Source organism: Prionailurus bengalensis, chromosome E4 (genome assembly GCF_016509475.1).
Source record: "Prionailurus bengalensis isolate Pbe53 chromosome E4, Fcat_Pben_1.1_paternal_pri, whole genome shotgun sequence".
Classification (NCBI taxonomy): Eukaryota; Metazoa; Chordata; class Mammalia; order Carnivora; family Felidae; genus Prionailurus; species Prionailurus bengalensis.
The window spans coordinates 63,169,038-63,184,738 of NC_057360.1; the positions used below are offsets into that span (position 1 = coordinate 63,169,038).

At 41.9% G+C, this 15,701-nt stretch overlaps 1 protein-coding gene across 2 annotated transcripts in view; it reads right to left on the reverse strand.

Moving 5' to 3' along the window:
* ATF6 (activating transcription factor 6) overlaps window positions 1-15,701 on the reverse strand; it is a 205,599-nt gene that overhangs the window by 163,001 nt on the left and 26,897 nt on the right. For both annotated transcript variants that reach the window (XM_043567583.1, XM_043567582.1), the window contains exon 8: window positions 13,174-13,394. In XM_043567583.1, the coding sequence (XP_043423518.1) occupies window positions 13,174-13,394 (221 nt within the window). The remainder of the gene's footprint in view (window positions 1-13,173; window positions 13,395-15,701) is intronic.

A 15,701-nucleotide genomic window follows, 5' to 3' on the forward strand; every position in this document is an offset into this window, starting at 1 on the left:
CTTCATCTTATTAGACAACCCAATTTTTCCATTAAATAAAAGAAGAAAGAAACTTTGTCTATTTGAAATTGATTTAAAAGCCAATTTCTAATTTATACAACACACACATTTTATAACTCACACATTTGTAATTTATGTAACATATATTACTGCATATCACAGTAAATATATTTATAAATACATTCCAAAAAAACGTGTACAGCTAAAATCATTAGCAAATTTAATTTGTGGCAACTTTATTACTATTCCTTTTTTTAAAATTTTTTTTAACATTTATTCATTTTTGAAAGGCAGGGAGAGACAGAGCACGAATGGGGGAGGGGCAGAGAGAGAGGGAGACACAGAAACAGAAGCAGGCTCCAAGCTCCGAGCTATCAGCACAGAGCCCGACGCGGGGCTCGAACTCACAGACCATGAGATCATGACCTGAGCCGAAGTCGGCCACTTAACTGACTGAGCCACCCAGGTGCCCCACAACTTTACTTTAAATATTCAAATCAATTAAGTATTCTAATTAGATTTCTCTTGGGAATCTTAAGAATACTCCCTTTTGGGGGCACCTGGCTGGCTCAGTCCACGGAGCCTGTGACTGCTGATCTCAGGGTTTTGAGTTTGAGCCCCATGTTGGGTACAGTGACTCAAAAATGAAAACTTCTAAAAAATAAATGAATAAAAATAAAAACTCTTTTAGGGGCATCTGGGTGGCTCAGTCAGTTAAGCTTCCAACTCTTGATTTTGGTCATGATCTCATGGTTTGGGAGTTTGAGCCCCACGTCTGGCTCTGTGGTGACAGTGTAGAGCCTCCTTGGGATTCTCTCTCACCTTCCCTCTCTCTCTCAAAATAAATAAATAAACTTAAAAAAAAAAAAAAGGGGGAAAAAGAAAGAGGGACTTCGGTAGCTCAGTAGATTAAGCGTCTGACTCTGGATTTCGGCCCAGGTCATCATCTCATGGTTTCATGGGTTCGAGCCCCACATCAGGCTCTGCGCTGGCAGCAGGAAGCCTGCTTGGGATTCTCTCTCTCTCCCTCTCTGTCCCCCTGCCCCCACTCACACTGTCTCTGTCTCTCTCAAAATTAATAAACTTAAAAAATAAAGAAAAAACTCCTTAAAAAAAAAAAATATATATATATATATATACACAATACTCCCCTTTTTCTCATAAAATTGTTCAAAACAGAAAAGGGGAAACTTTCCACTTATACTACCTGTACTCTTCTCAAATCTCATGACAGAAAGCCAAAATTTCATTTTACTTCTTCTATTAAGTTGTGTGTGTGTGTGTGTGTGTGTGTATTATACCCAGTTCCTGGTCACCAAAAATTAAATAAAGCAGCTTCATTACTGGCCACCTGAGCCATTTAATTGGCAGAGTCAAGGCAATAATCTTCACCCTACAAACTTTTATTTTTTTAACGCGGAATGCCTTTGGACAGGTAGTATGATTTCACGAGTGAGAAAAGGTAACAGACGCAACCCCTGCTAACTGCAGGCCCGGGCTGCCCTACACAACCGCCTGTTCTGAGCGAAGGGGAAGGACCGGCAGAAAGGCAAAGGCAGAAACGTCCACCAGATGCTCTCAGGCAAACCTGCGCAGTCGGGCACAGCCTCCTGAAGGACGGAGGACGTCCTATGTACAGGGATCATCAGGGATCCTCGGAGCAGTTTCCCCTGCTTCACACGCCCCCAGAAATAAGTAGAGCAGCCACCTAAGAGTAACAGTAACTGAAGTCATCAGATGACAATACAGGACCGGAAACTGGTGTCCTTAATTCTTAGTCTAGGACTGCAATGAAGTAACTGGAAGATCTTAGAAGACTCATTTCTGCTCCCAGGGCCCGTTTTCACAGCAGTAATAAAAGGGGGTTAGACCAGAATGGTGTTCTTGAACCTATTATAACCCAATAGCAAGTAGCATGATAAATTTAGTGGGTCATAAGAGACTTAAAAAAAAACTTAACAGAAAAGCACAGGATAAAATAAAAGGAAACAGAATGCTTTAAATGTAGTAAGAGCTTGGGGCGCCTGGGTGGCTCAGTCGGTTGAGCGTCCGACTTCGGCTCAGGTCACGATCTCGCGGTCCGTGAGTTCGAGCCCCGCGTCGGACTCTGGGCTGACGGCTCAGAGCCTGGAGCCTGCTTCTGATTCTGTGTCTCCCTCTCTCTCTGCCCCTCCCCCATTCATGCTCTGTCTCTCTCTGTCTCAAAAATAAATAAATGTTAAAAAAAAAATTTTTTTTTAAATGTAGTAAGAGCTTACTTATTGTCTCCCTAGACCGTGTGTGTTGAGAAAGATGTAAAACACATTTCTTACTGCGGACCGTGGGCTGTGGACAAAAACTTGAGAGCCACCCCGTGAATCCCCTAAAGGTCTCATTCAATCTAAAACCAAAACGGTTCCAGTACTGATGCTAACCACCCATACTGAACTACCGCACGTCCCGGAAATGACTACTGCATCATAAGATACGGATAAGACTAACTTTGCTGTCGATTTTGAGATCACCAAATTGTTCACCTAAGATCAGTCTCTATACTTTGTCTCTCAAGACTTACAACCACCTGCTGAAAATTTTTACAAATTAAGAGAATACATTTGTAGAGGGAGAGAAAAGGCAGCAGCAAGTTTTAAGACGTAATAATTTGAAATTCATGCTGCATCAGGGCTGCGTTGAAAGTAAAGCCCCGTTAACGGAGCACAGAGTAGTGACAAGAGCACTGGACTGAGACAAGGCCTAGGCTTGAATCCTAACTCAGATGGAGCAGGTCAGATGATTAGGCGAGGATTACACAGCGAATGGACACGAAGGTTCCTTGTAAACTACAATGTACCACACATACGAAAGGCTCAGTAAGGGGAGCTACCCTGCAGCCATGAACAGATTGAGTGAGGAGGCAAAAATTCTGAACTCCATCACCAATGTGCCTCATAGCTGCTCAGATAAACTGCGCAAATAAAGCAATATTGAAAATATCTGCCCACAACCCAGCTCCTATTTTCAGATTTTAAATTTTAAAAATGACTTACGAAACAAAAACAGACAAAACCTGGGAATCACCTTTAATCGTTGCAGAAACTGAAAAACAGCCCAAGTATAATTCACACTCCCCCAAGATCCCTCGGTGTGCCCCTTACTCTGGATGTATCGGGGATCTCGTTCACCTCAAAGGGCTGTTAGGAGGCTTAAATATCTGTGAGTCAGGCACTTAGACAAGTGCGGCACACACTACTTTATCAATGTAGCCATCTTAGCAAGATGATCTTGGCTGAAACACCTAACCGATTCCTTCCATGGTAAAATGGGAATCAACAGTACCCACTCTACAAGGATTTCGTAAGAACCAAATAGGACTCTGTGAAAATGACTTATAACCCAATATGAATGCGAAGTACTTATCAAACTGTATTAGAGCCGAATTCCCCTACAGCGTCAAAAAGACAAGGATTGTGGAAATGTTCCAGATTTAAAGAAGCTACAGACAGATAACAACCAAATGCAGTATCTGGCCCTTGACTGGTTCTTGTACCGAAAGGGAAATTTTTCAATAAAGGAGATTATTGTGTCAACTGATAAAACTGTAATACTGAGAGTTGATTAAAGTATTTTACAAATATAAATTAATGAAGCTGATAACTATACTGTGGGTATGTAAGAGATTATCCCTATTCTGAAAAAATACACACTGAAATGTTTAGTGGTAAAGGACTACAGAGTATGTAACTTACTCTACAGTAGTTCAGGGGGGAAAACCGAGTATGTGTGTGGATGGAGAGACAGGCAGAATGAACAAACTAATAAAGCAAATGGGGTAAAATGTTAACAGGTGAATGGGTGAAGGTACCGGTGTTCTCTGGAGAATTTTTGTTTCTGTAATTTTTTTTAATTGTTTTCTTCAAATTTTTATATAAATTCTAGTTATATATATAACATACAATGTAGTATCGCCTTCGGGAGAATTTAACGATTCATCACTTACATCTAACTAAGTATCTTACATGCTCAACACAAGTGCCCTCCTTAACACCCATCACTCACCCAACCCATCCCCCACCCGCCGCCCTCCACTGACACCCGGTTTGGTCTCTATTGTTAAGAGTCTCTTATGGTTTCTTGATTTCGGCTCAGGGCATGATCTCACGGTTCGTGGGTTCGAGCCCCGCACTGGGTTCTGTGCTGACAGCTCAGAGCCTGGAGCCTGCTTCGGATTCTGTGTCTCCCTCTCTCTCTGCCCCTCCCCCGCTCACACTGTCTCTGTCTCTCTCAAAAATAAATAAATGTTAAAAAATTAAAATTAAAAAAAAGTCTCTTATGGTTTGTTTCTGCAACTTGTAAATATTTGAGATATCATTATTATGAATATAACTAGTATTATCACCATATACAAAGCCTAACACACATGCGCCCACGCACACACACACACCTGCAGAGCCACAGAAAATTTTAACCCTAACACTTTTAATCCTTGCATATCATTATTTAACCAGTCAAAAGTTCTCTTCCATTAATAATTAATATTCTTTCACAGTCATAAAATATAATCTTCCAGGGGGCATGCCCCTTCCAGAATAGACAGCCATAGAAATACTTGGCCCTTCTCCTTTGTGAATTATCTAGTCACGTATTTTGTCCATTTGATTATTGGGTTAACTTGCATTTTTCTCACTGATTTGTAAATACTCTCTAAATCAAAAAGGGTTTGGGGGTGCTTGAGTGGCTCAGTCAGTTAAGCCTCCTTGATTTTGATCTCGGGGCGCCTGTGTGGCTCAGCTGGTTAAGCATCGACTCTTGCATAATCTCATAGTTTGTGAGATCGAGCCCCACATTAGGCTCTGTGCTGACAGTACAGAGCCTGCTTGGGATTCTCTCTCTCCCTCTCTCTCTGCCCCTCCCCTGCTCATGCTCACACACTCTCTCTCTCTCTCTCTCTCTCTCTCTCTCTCTCTCTCTCTCTGTGTGTGTGTCGGTTGAGCGTCCAACTCTTGGTTTTGGCTCAGGTCACCATCACATGGTCTGTGAGTTCGAGTCCCACATCAGGCTCTTCTGCGCTGACAGTGTGGAGCCTGCTTGGGATTCTCTCTCTCTCCTTCTCTCTCTCTCTCTCTCTTCCCCTCCCTACTCATGCTCTCTCTTTCTGTCTCTCTCTCAAAATAAATAAACTTAGGAAGGAAGGAAGGAAGGAAGGAAGGAAGGAAGGAAGGAAGGAAGGAAGGAAGGAAGGAAGACACAAAAGGCCACCCTGTGTATAATTCCATGACATAATATGTCCAGGATAGGCAATTCCATACAAACAGAAAGCAGGTTAGTGATTGCCAGGGGCTGGGGAGAGGAGGGGAATAGGAATGACCACTAATGGGTATGGAGGTTCTTTTTAGGGGGATGAGAACATTCTGCAATTAGATAGCAGCTCCTGTCATAGCACAACTTTGTGAATATACTGAAAACCACTAAATTTTAGATCTTTTAAAGGTGAACTTTATCTCAACAAGCTATTAAAAAAAAAAATTACATAGAAAGCTACAGACTCTCTCTCCAGACAAATGCACATACCCAGTACTATAATCAATGATGCAAGCAAAGGGGGGACGTGAAGAAAAAGGGAGCTGTGTATGGAGACACTGTCCTTGGCCCTGTGACTGGCACTCTCTCTCATACACTCAAAGTGGAAGAATAAATTAGAATTACCCTATGGAGGGCCATTTGCCAATATCTATCAAAATGTAAAAACTACCTGCCTTCTGCCTCTAATTTCAGTTCTAGGAATTTCTCCTACAGATATACTTGCACATAAACAAAATTAAATGAGTACCGAGTTATTCAATGAAGGGACTGCTTATAAAGAAAAAACCTTAAGTAATTAGGACACCCTAACGAAACAGGCTACCACGCAGCTAGTAAAGGAACAAGAAAATGTTCTAAGTGCCGATACGCCAAGTACGTGAAGATATACTGAAGGGGAAAAGGAAGGTGCAGGGCAGCATGTAGACACTAGTTACCATTTCTGTAAAACAGGTAAATAAGTAAAACTGTAAATACCAACATATTAAGGAACTGTCTCAGGAACGACGCATGAAAAACTAGTAACAGTGACTGTTTCTGGACAGGGGAACCAAGTAGCTACAAAGCATCTGGGGCATGGAAGGACTGTCTTCAGGAACAGGTTGCAGGAAGGGAAACCAGAGAAGAGGGAATTAAGTATTAATTATTTATTAAGATGGAAATCAGCATCCCTTTAAAAATAATTATTTCCTGGGGTGCCTGGGTGGCTCAGTCGGTTAAGCGGCCGACTTCGGCTCAGGTCATGATCTTGGAGTCCGTGAGTCTGAGCCCTGAGTCGGGCTCTGTGCTGACAGCTCAGAGCCTGGAGCCTGGAGCCTGCTTCGGATTCTGTGCCTCCCTCTCTCTATGCCCCTCCCCTGCTCATGCTCTGTCTCTCTCTCTCAAAAATAAATAAACGTTAAAAAAAATTTTTTTCAAGAATTATTTATTAACCTGATCAAGATGCCAAACTGAAAAAAAAAAACAAAAACAGAACAAAGACTGCCACAGCTGCCACAGTTCACAAATCTAACCTAATGACACAAATCTAAGTGCGATACCAGCAGGGCGGGGGGAGAAACACCTTCTGTTCCCTTTCCAAAACCACTGTAACCACAAATGCAATGATTTGCCAAAGTCCTTATTCAAGATAAATTTTTAGAAGGCCCACACCTCCATCTAAGGAGAAACTACAAATATTTTAACAAAGCATGTTTTTCTCTGATCTGCAGAGTCCCTGCTAGCAGCAAAGCCAGAAAGCAGTCAGCACAGAAATAATCTTTTACTAAAATCTGGATGGCTTTTTCGGTCTCCAAATCCTTCCTGTTGAATTTGTTCTGACGGATTCCTTTACTTTCAAAGCCTACAGAAATATCATGATCCCGTGTCTGTGTTGTGAAGGAATTTAGTCATAAAAAGTATCTATTCATTATTTATCTTCTTAGATCTAAGCCGGCCACACCATTTAAGGACATTCAGCTCACTCTTAGACCTAACAGAGAACCCATTCTTGGGTGTCACAGATAAAACGAGCAGCTTAAGCGTCATTAAAAAAGAAAAAGAAATTTTTTTTTCCAAAACAGAGCACAGGCACTCTCCATTTTTCTAACAGTTTCTCTGCATTGCTTTGCACTGGAAATAAATTAGGTTAGATTTGTATTTTCCTTGAAAGGGACTTCTCTAGGGTCTCTTGTGAGTCGTGTTACTATACGTCTTCCTGGGCATGCCAAGAATACAAGGCCCTGACCACTCTTTACCCAGGCCATTTCTCAGGGCTGTTTCCAGCAAGAAACCTTGAGAGATGAGGTAATGTCTTCCTCTGGACAATGAGGAAACTTGCCCACCACTTGCTGTAAAGCTCAGCATTCCTTCACTGCAATAAAGAAACACCGTGTGCACAGCATCCGTCTGGGCCCATATCATGTGACCTCCACGCTCACAGTACTAACATACCCGAAATCTTAAACCTAACGGTATAACGGTGTCTCCAGAGAAACGAAGCGACAAAGTTCCAGTTCACTATGCTAGAAGAATCCCACTCACGCCATTTCTAATACCTGCAGGCAGGTAGAAAGGGATCTCCCCAGCACCCAGCTTCTTATGATGGCTTTAGTGATTAGGGCAGGATCCCCCAAAGGGAAGAGACTAGGATGGGAGGGTCAAGGTCACTAAGTAAAGAATTAGAGAGTACAAGGTAATAAAAGGTTTGTAAGATGCTTCATGGGGTGAATGGGCTGAGAAGAAGGCCTGGGGCCTCCTGTCAGCAGAGCCTGTCTCTGATCAGCCTCCCATCTGATGTGATTTCTCCCGGATCAGCCTCCCATCTGATGTGATTTCTAGTTCTGACCTAGCTCCTGATCATTTTCTTTCCACTGTTACCACCTACTGATTTCCAATAGGGGTTTGCTTCACCTTGGCCCAGTGCGAAGGACACACAATACAATTTCACCACACTTTTTTTTTTTTTCCTGGTCTTTTATCCCAAACAAGACAACTACAACAATATAACTCCATGGACCTAAAACCAGAGCCATAATGCTTCATGAACTTTATGGAATTATGGTGGGTAGAGGGCAGTAGTTATGGCAATGCAGATTTAAACAGACTGCTTGCTTTCAGCCCTTGGTTCCACGTCTGGCAACATTCAACAGCCCTTTAAAGAAAGATAAGCACGCTCTCCTATGAAGGCAACTCTGTAGTTCCAAGATTGCCATTTACTAAGAAACTGCATAAGAGAATTTCTACCCTGAAATGAGAGACCATGTTCATTTTTTCCATCACGATCAGAGCCAAAAACCAACCACATTTCTTGAAAACTTAGGTGAGGTTTCCAAGAGTTAAACAGAACAGATTTACCAGCAAAAGGCAGGAAGAGTGAGATTATAATTTGAACCAGGCAAACTGTTTCATAACAGAAAATGTGGCACTTAATGCAGTTTGCAGAATATGGTATGCAAAAAACGCTACTTAGGGCAGTAGCAGGTCTCCAGAGACTGAAACTAGCCAAACAAAAGAACAAAAAAGGTAGGAAAAAAGAAGCCATGTCAGCCTTACAAAGCCACAAAAGACTGATATGCTTTCTTTTGCTGAATTACTGCTTTTTCACCACACTTTTGGCTTAAAAGCACAAAAAGCACATAATGAAAAATTTTTCTTTTGGGCCATTTTTAATCAGAAATTTATACCACTTCAAATTTATCATAATTTCATGGGACTTGAGTCTAACAAACGCACGCACTACTAAGGTCAACCACGTTACTAACACAGGAGACCATCCCAGCAGATCAAAGTTTCCTGCAGCTCCTTCTGGAACAAATTTACTTTGGGTTCCTGAGAGGCTTGGCCAGCTGATAGGACAGACTGATGTTTCTTCACTTGAAATAAACATTAAGTCAAAACCTCTACCAGAAAACTCATACTGAAAAAGCCTGGCTCACTTCCTGATATGCAGGCCAAGGAAAAATAAGCACAAAACCTCAACTCAGGTTGACTAGAAAATTTATTCTAATCGCCTTTAGGTCTCTTGCACTAGACACACAGTACTTGAAATCTTTCTCCTATAATACTGTCGACTCTAAACTCTGAAAAGTAGTAATAATGCTAGCCAATAAATACTGCTTAAAAAAAAAATCATACCTATTGGTTCTATACTTCTGCATCTCACACGTCCCCCAGTTCAATGTTGATGCAGGCTTCACCAGTAAATTATTCACCAGATTTACAGAATACTCTTAAGGGTGTAAGAGCAGAACAAACATGGTCTTTCGCACCAGAGAAGTTACAGTGAATGTCTAATTGATCAATAAATAATCAACTGAAATGTTCAGAGATTACAAAATGGGTCAGCAGAACACAATGATGAGTACCAACATGAAGATGCTCATTATTTAGGGGCGCCTGGGTGACTCAGTTGGTTAAGCATCCTACTTGGGCTCAGGTCATGATCTTGCGGTTCACAAGTTGAAGTCCCCAGTGGGGCTCTGTGCTGACACCTTAGAGCCTGGAGCCCGCTTCAGATTCTGTGTCTCCCTCTCTCTCTGCCCCTCCCCTGCTTGCACTCTGTCTCTCTCGCTCTCTCTCAAAAATAAACATTAAAAAATAATTTTAAAAAAAGATGCTTATTATTCAGACATTAGCTGGAAGAAAGAAATTAAAAGATCTCCTCCTATTTTTAAATACAATGACTGGATCAAAGGATTTTAGGATTGGAAGGACCCTTTCTAAATAACGCTACCTGTACCTGTTCTAGGTGAGTCCTCTGGAATAACCCAGATCAATCACCCTGTTTTCCACACATCAACCTTCACGTCCTAGAATCGCCTCTCAGATCTACATTCAGTGTTCTTCAGTTTACTGAGTCATTCCAAACCTTAAACGCTGCCTCTACCCAGAACATAGTTTCCAGACACCCTTCCCATCCTAGCCACATTCCTCTGGACTGGCCCATGATCGGACGTTGTAAGCCTATGAATACGGACTAACATTATGTTAGTATTTTAACAACTGTGACATACTGTTAATCTATATTTTCTAAAGTTCTAATTAGTCTCTACCTTTTTCCATGTCTAAGGTATTTCATAACAAATACTTTAGGGGCACTTGGGTGGCTCAGTAGGTTAAGCATCCAACTTCAGTTCAGGTCATGATCTCACAGCTCATGAGTTCGAGTCCCACATCGGGCTCTGTGCTGACAACTCAGAACGTGGAGCCTGTTTCGGAATCTGTGTCTCCCTCTCTCTCTGCCCCTCCCCACTCGTATGCAAGCACACACGCACTCACTCTGTCTCTCAAAAACAAACATTAAAAAAATTAAAAATAAATAAATAAATACTTTAAATGTCCTAACATGGAATAAAGACAACTTTGATATTTTCTGTTGCTAGTTCCATTGCACAGAAGAAACATTCAATTTATAATTTAAAGAGGATTAAAAGGAAAACTTAAAGGGTCATTTTAAAAATCCTCTTTCATCATTCTTAGCCTTCTCAGCCTCCTATGAAAAGCACACCCTTTCTTTTATTGGTTGTACCATCTTTTTTTTCTTTTTTAATTTTTTTATATTTATATTTGAGAGAGAGAGAGAGAGAGAGAGCAAGCAGGCGAGGGGCACAGAGAAAGGGAGATACAGAATCGAGGCAGGCTCCAGGCTCTGAGCTGTCAGCACAGAGCCCGACGCAGGGCTCGAACCCACGAACTGTGAGATCATGACCTGAGCCGAAGTCAGACGCTTAACCGACTGAGCCACCCAGGCTCCCCCCCATCCTTTTTTTTTTTTTTTTTTTGAAAAAGGGTGAGAGAACAAGTACGCATGTGCAAGCAGGGGAGGGGCAGAGGAAGGGTGGAGGGTAGAAGAGAGAGAATCCCAAGCAGGCTCCACATTCAGCACAGAGCCCAACCGGGAACTCGATTCCATGACCCTGGGATCATGACCTGACCTGAAATCAAGAATCGGATGCTCAACCAACGGAGCCACTCAGGTGCCCCATACAACTTTTTAACTGACAAAACCACGGAATTGTTTTGGATTGTTGTTTACTTACTGTGGAAATTTTCCCACACACCACAAGGAAGGAAAGACGACACACCCAACTTTGATGATTGTCAACATTTTGCCGATCTTGTTTCCTCCATCTTGGGCTCCCCGCCCCACCCCCAGAGTATTTCAAGCAAATGCCAGCGTATCGTTTCATCTTCAACTGAAACACACACTGTGTATTAGTGCCTATTATGCCACAGGCACTGTGCTTAACCTTTTCTGGACCTCAAATTAAAGGAACGTTAACAGTCAAGGCTAATCCTGTACCATCCATGTCTATTCTCATCCGACACTAATCTTCCCCCGCGTCTGGGTGCAGTTTTCAATACCTATAAACGCTATGGGAATTACTGCAGACCTTCAATGTTCTGCTTCATCAGAAAATATTCCTTTGTTATGGGTCTTTACAATATTTCCGGCTGAGGTCACTCGGTTGTGTTTAATGCAACAGAGGAGCAATTTCACTACTGGGCTGACACGCTGGGTTAATAAATTAGGGTGGACCGATCAGACAGTATTCGATAACCTTAAGAACTCACAGCGCTTTAGGACTTTAAAAGTACTTCGCAATACCTGAAGAAAAGATAGTGTGGCAATATTCACAGTCAGTAATATCTACTTTTATCTTAAAGAAAACACAAGAGTTTGGCTTCCCAGTAACAATTTGAGAGAATCCACTATTAGAATGGTTATTTGACTTTAACTTTCATTAAACTTTAGGCCCATGATATTCAATTACTTCTTAGTACATAACGTGAGGTATTTTTGTACCACTTTTTAAGAAAGCAGAGTTAGCTGGCAAATGCTATAACTGGCTTCAGGGAGGCCAGATCTTAGGAAACTCTGTGATTTATAAATTACAAAAAAAAGAAACCTTCAACAGGCTAGAAAACCTGAAGATTTGCAAAGATGGGAAAACACCAACTAGTCACTGAGACAGAATTCCTAAGAGCAGGAAGTTATTACCCAGGGGTGAAAACCCTTCATAAGTCAGGACAGAAATATAAACCCTGATGAGAAAATAGTCTACAGACTCTTATCTGGGTCTTGCCAAAGACATTTCAATCAGGAGACCTGAAAGAATCCTGTAAGACACTAGTGTCTGCCTGGGCTGGGGAAGGGCTTGAAGAATGTGAGGAGAGGGCTCGAAAGAAGGAGTTACAGCAAAGTATGCATACGTCACTTTTTTTTTTTTTTTAATTTTTTTAAGCTTTATTTATTTTGATTTTTTTTTTTTTACATTTATTTATTTTTGAGAGACAGAGTGAGACAAGGTGAGAGTGGGGGAGGGGCAGAGAGAGAGGGAGACACAGGATAGGAAGCAGGCTCCACGCTCTGAGCTGTCAGCACAGAGCCCGACGTGGGGCTCGAACCCACAGACTGTGAGATCATGACCTGAGCCGAAGTCAGATGTTCAACTGACTGAGCCACCCAGGCGCCCCAAAGCTTTATTTTTTTTTTTTAATTTTTTTTTAACGTTTATTTTTGAGACAGAGAGAGACAGAGCATGAACGGGGGAGGGTCAGAGAGAGAGGGAGACACAGAATCTGAAACAGGCTCCAGGCTCTGAGCGGTCAGCACAGAGCCCAACGCGGGGCTTGAACTCACGGACCGCGAGATCATGACCTGAGCCGAAGTCGGCCGCTTAACCGACTGAGCCACCCAGGCGCCCCAAGCTTGCTTTATTTTTGAGAGAGAGAGAGAAAGAGAGAGAGAGAGAGAGTATGAGTGGGGGAGGAGCAGAGAGAGGGAGACACAGAATCTGAAGCAGGCTCCAGGCTCTAAACTGTCAGCACAGAGCCCGACCCAGGCCATGAAATCATGATCTGAGCCAAAGTCAGACGCTCAATCGACTGAGCCACCCAGGCGCCCCTATACGTCACTTTTTATCAAACAACTTTAGCCTCTTTCAAACCTTTTTGCTTGGATTCTAACATAATAATCTGCCACCAAATAACGGATGTGCAATCCCAGCACATTCTTTTATTTGAGGCAGTATAAAATAATTTAGAAAACAGAAACAAGGCAAGGAAAACAAAACGTGTTTTGGTTCTGTTGGTTTTGAAATCAGGTGTGATAAAGCACTGGGTTTCAACACTTACATCCGAGCCCACACTTCTCACGGTGCTTTGTAGGACAGGTTTAGTCACAGAGAGTTTTCCATTTGCTAGGCTGTTGGCCACAGGGGCCGGCACCACATTCACCATGGGATTAGGTAGTTGCGTGGCTCCCCCGGTGACAGCAAGGACCGGGGCAGGAGAGGGCAGGACTCCAGGTGCCTGAAGCTGGACCACGGCAGGCGAAGAGAGCACTACTGTTGGACCTGAGTGCAGAAAGAAGGGAAGGAATCACAGCGTGCACGACCATTGAGGCAGAGGATGCCGAACACTCAGGTCTCTTCTGCGTCTGTAACAGGAAGATGACACTGAAGGGATTTAAAACCACCAATGAAGGGGGTGCCTGGGTGGTTCAGTCGCTTAGGCGTCTGGCTCTCGATTTTGCAGATCATGATCTCACAGTTTCATGGGTTCGAGCCCCGCACTGGGCTCTAGCTGATAGCACAGAGCCTGCTTGGGATTCTCCCTTTCTCCCTCTGTCCCTCCCCTGCTTGTGCTCTCTCTCTCAAAATAAATAAATAAACATTAAAAAAAACAGAAACAAAAACCCCACCAATTAAAACATAATCAATAGCAGCACACACAGACACTTCTGTTGTTGTATTTTTAATGAAAACTAAATTTGTTCCCTTTGAAGTTATCATTAATAATGTATTTCCATATTTTTTCTCAACTGTATGTGTGCCAAACTTGGTAAGTTATACATAGATTTTTCTATCAACCTCTGAAATTAGTACTAAAAAATATTTTTCATATTGTAAGTAACAAGACTTTTATACTGAACACTGAGAGCCACATATTTTCTTTTATTTTTTAAATTGTTTTTAATGTTTATTTTTGAAAGAGAGAGAGAGAAAGAGAGTGAGCAGGCGAAGGGCAGAGAGACAGGGAGACACAGAATCCAAAGCAGGCTCCAGGCTCTGAGCTATCAGCACAGAGCCCGACACAGGGCTCAAACCCATGAACTGCGAGATCATAACCTGAGCCAAAGTTGGTCATGGCTCAACTGACTGAGCCACCCAGGCACCCCAAGAGAGCCGTGTATTTTAAATTAATCGGATTTAGAAATACAACACCAAAAATATATAAACGGTGATTCAGTAACTCAATACTTGGAAAGACAGGAGCTACAAATATCAAAATGTTAAAACTTGCAGCAATATTTATAATAGCCAAAATACAGATGCAACCCAAGTGTGCATCAACAGATGAATGGATGAGGATGTGGTAAATACAGGCAATGGAATACATAAAAAAGAACGAGATCTTGCTGTTTGCAACAACATGGATGGATCTAGACAACATAATGCTACGTGAAATAAGTCAGAGAAAGACAAATACTGTATGATTTCATTCATATGTGGAATTTAAGAAACAAAACAAACCAACAGACAAAAGGGACAAACAGCAACAAAAACCAGACCCTTAAATACAGAGAACGGGTGGTCGCCAGTGGGGAGGAGGGTGGGAAAAGGGTGAGATAAAGGGATGTAGAGCACACTTCCTGTGATAAGCACTGAGTAATGTATAGAGTTGTTCAGGCGTTACCTGCACACCCGAAACTAGTAAGACTGTATGTTAATTAGACTTCAATTAAAAATATACTTTTGGGGGTGCCTGGGTGGCTCAGTCAGTTGAGTGGCTGACTTCGGCTCAGGTCATGATCTCACAGCTCGAAGGCTCCTGAGTTCGAGCCCGTGTTGGGCTCTGTGCTGACAGCTTAGAGCCTGAAGCCTGCTTCGGATTCTGTGTCTCCCTCTCTCTGACCCTCCCCTGCTCATACTCTGTCTCTGTCTGTCTGTCTCTCTCTCTCTCTCAAAAATAAACAAACGTTAGAAAAAAAAATTTTTAATATATTTTTTATAAAGTTGTTCATGATACCATTGTTTAAAAAAAATGTTAAAACCATCTGAGATGAATTCGCAGCTAACAGGCACAGGAAACATAAATCCGTAATTTAAAACGGTCTGTAGACAATACCAACTCCCCCTACACACACAAAATGGCCTACAAATCTTTTCTCAATCCTCACATTTAACATTATTTTTTCAATTATGTTAATTGGAGAATCAGTATCATTAACCTAAAGAAGACTCCTATAACTCATAACTGTGGTCTATTGAAAATCTTACCTGCCTGCTCAATGTTGCCTTTCAGATCCGGCCAATTTTATCAGGTGCTGAAAGCCTCCCCCAATATCCACAGCTGCTTGAGCAAAATATCTAACAAAATAAAGGTACTAAAGTAACCAGCAACTAAAATTACATAAATATTTATAATTCTTCTTTAAGGGGAAAAAAAAAGCATTATACTTTCAGACAGTGTAACATGACCCATGTAAAACTCAGCTCGGTATTTCAAAGGATCAAGGAAAACTGAAAATCTAAATAATACTTCGGAACACCTGTTTGTTAAGAACACCTGTCTTAGCATAAAAAAAAGTCACATCTATTAAATCAAAGTCTTTGTTTCAGATGGCCTCAAAAAGCATACTAAAAGTAGAATTTAGTTAA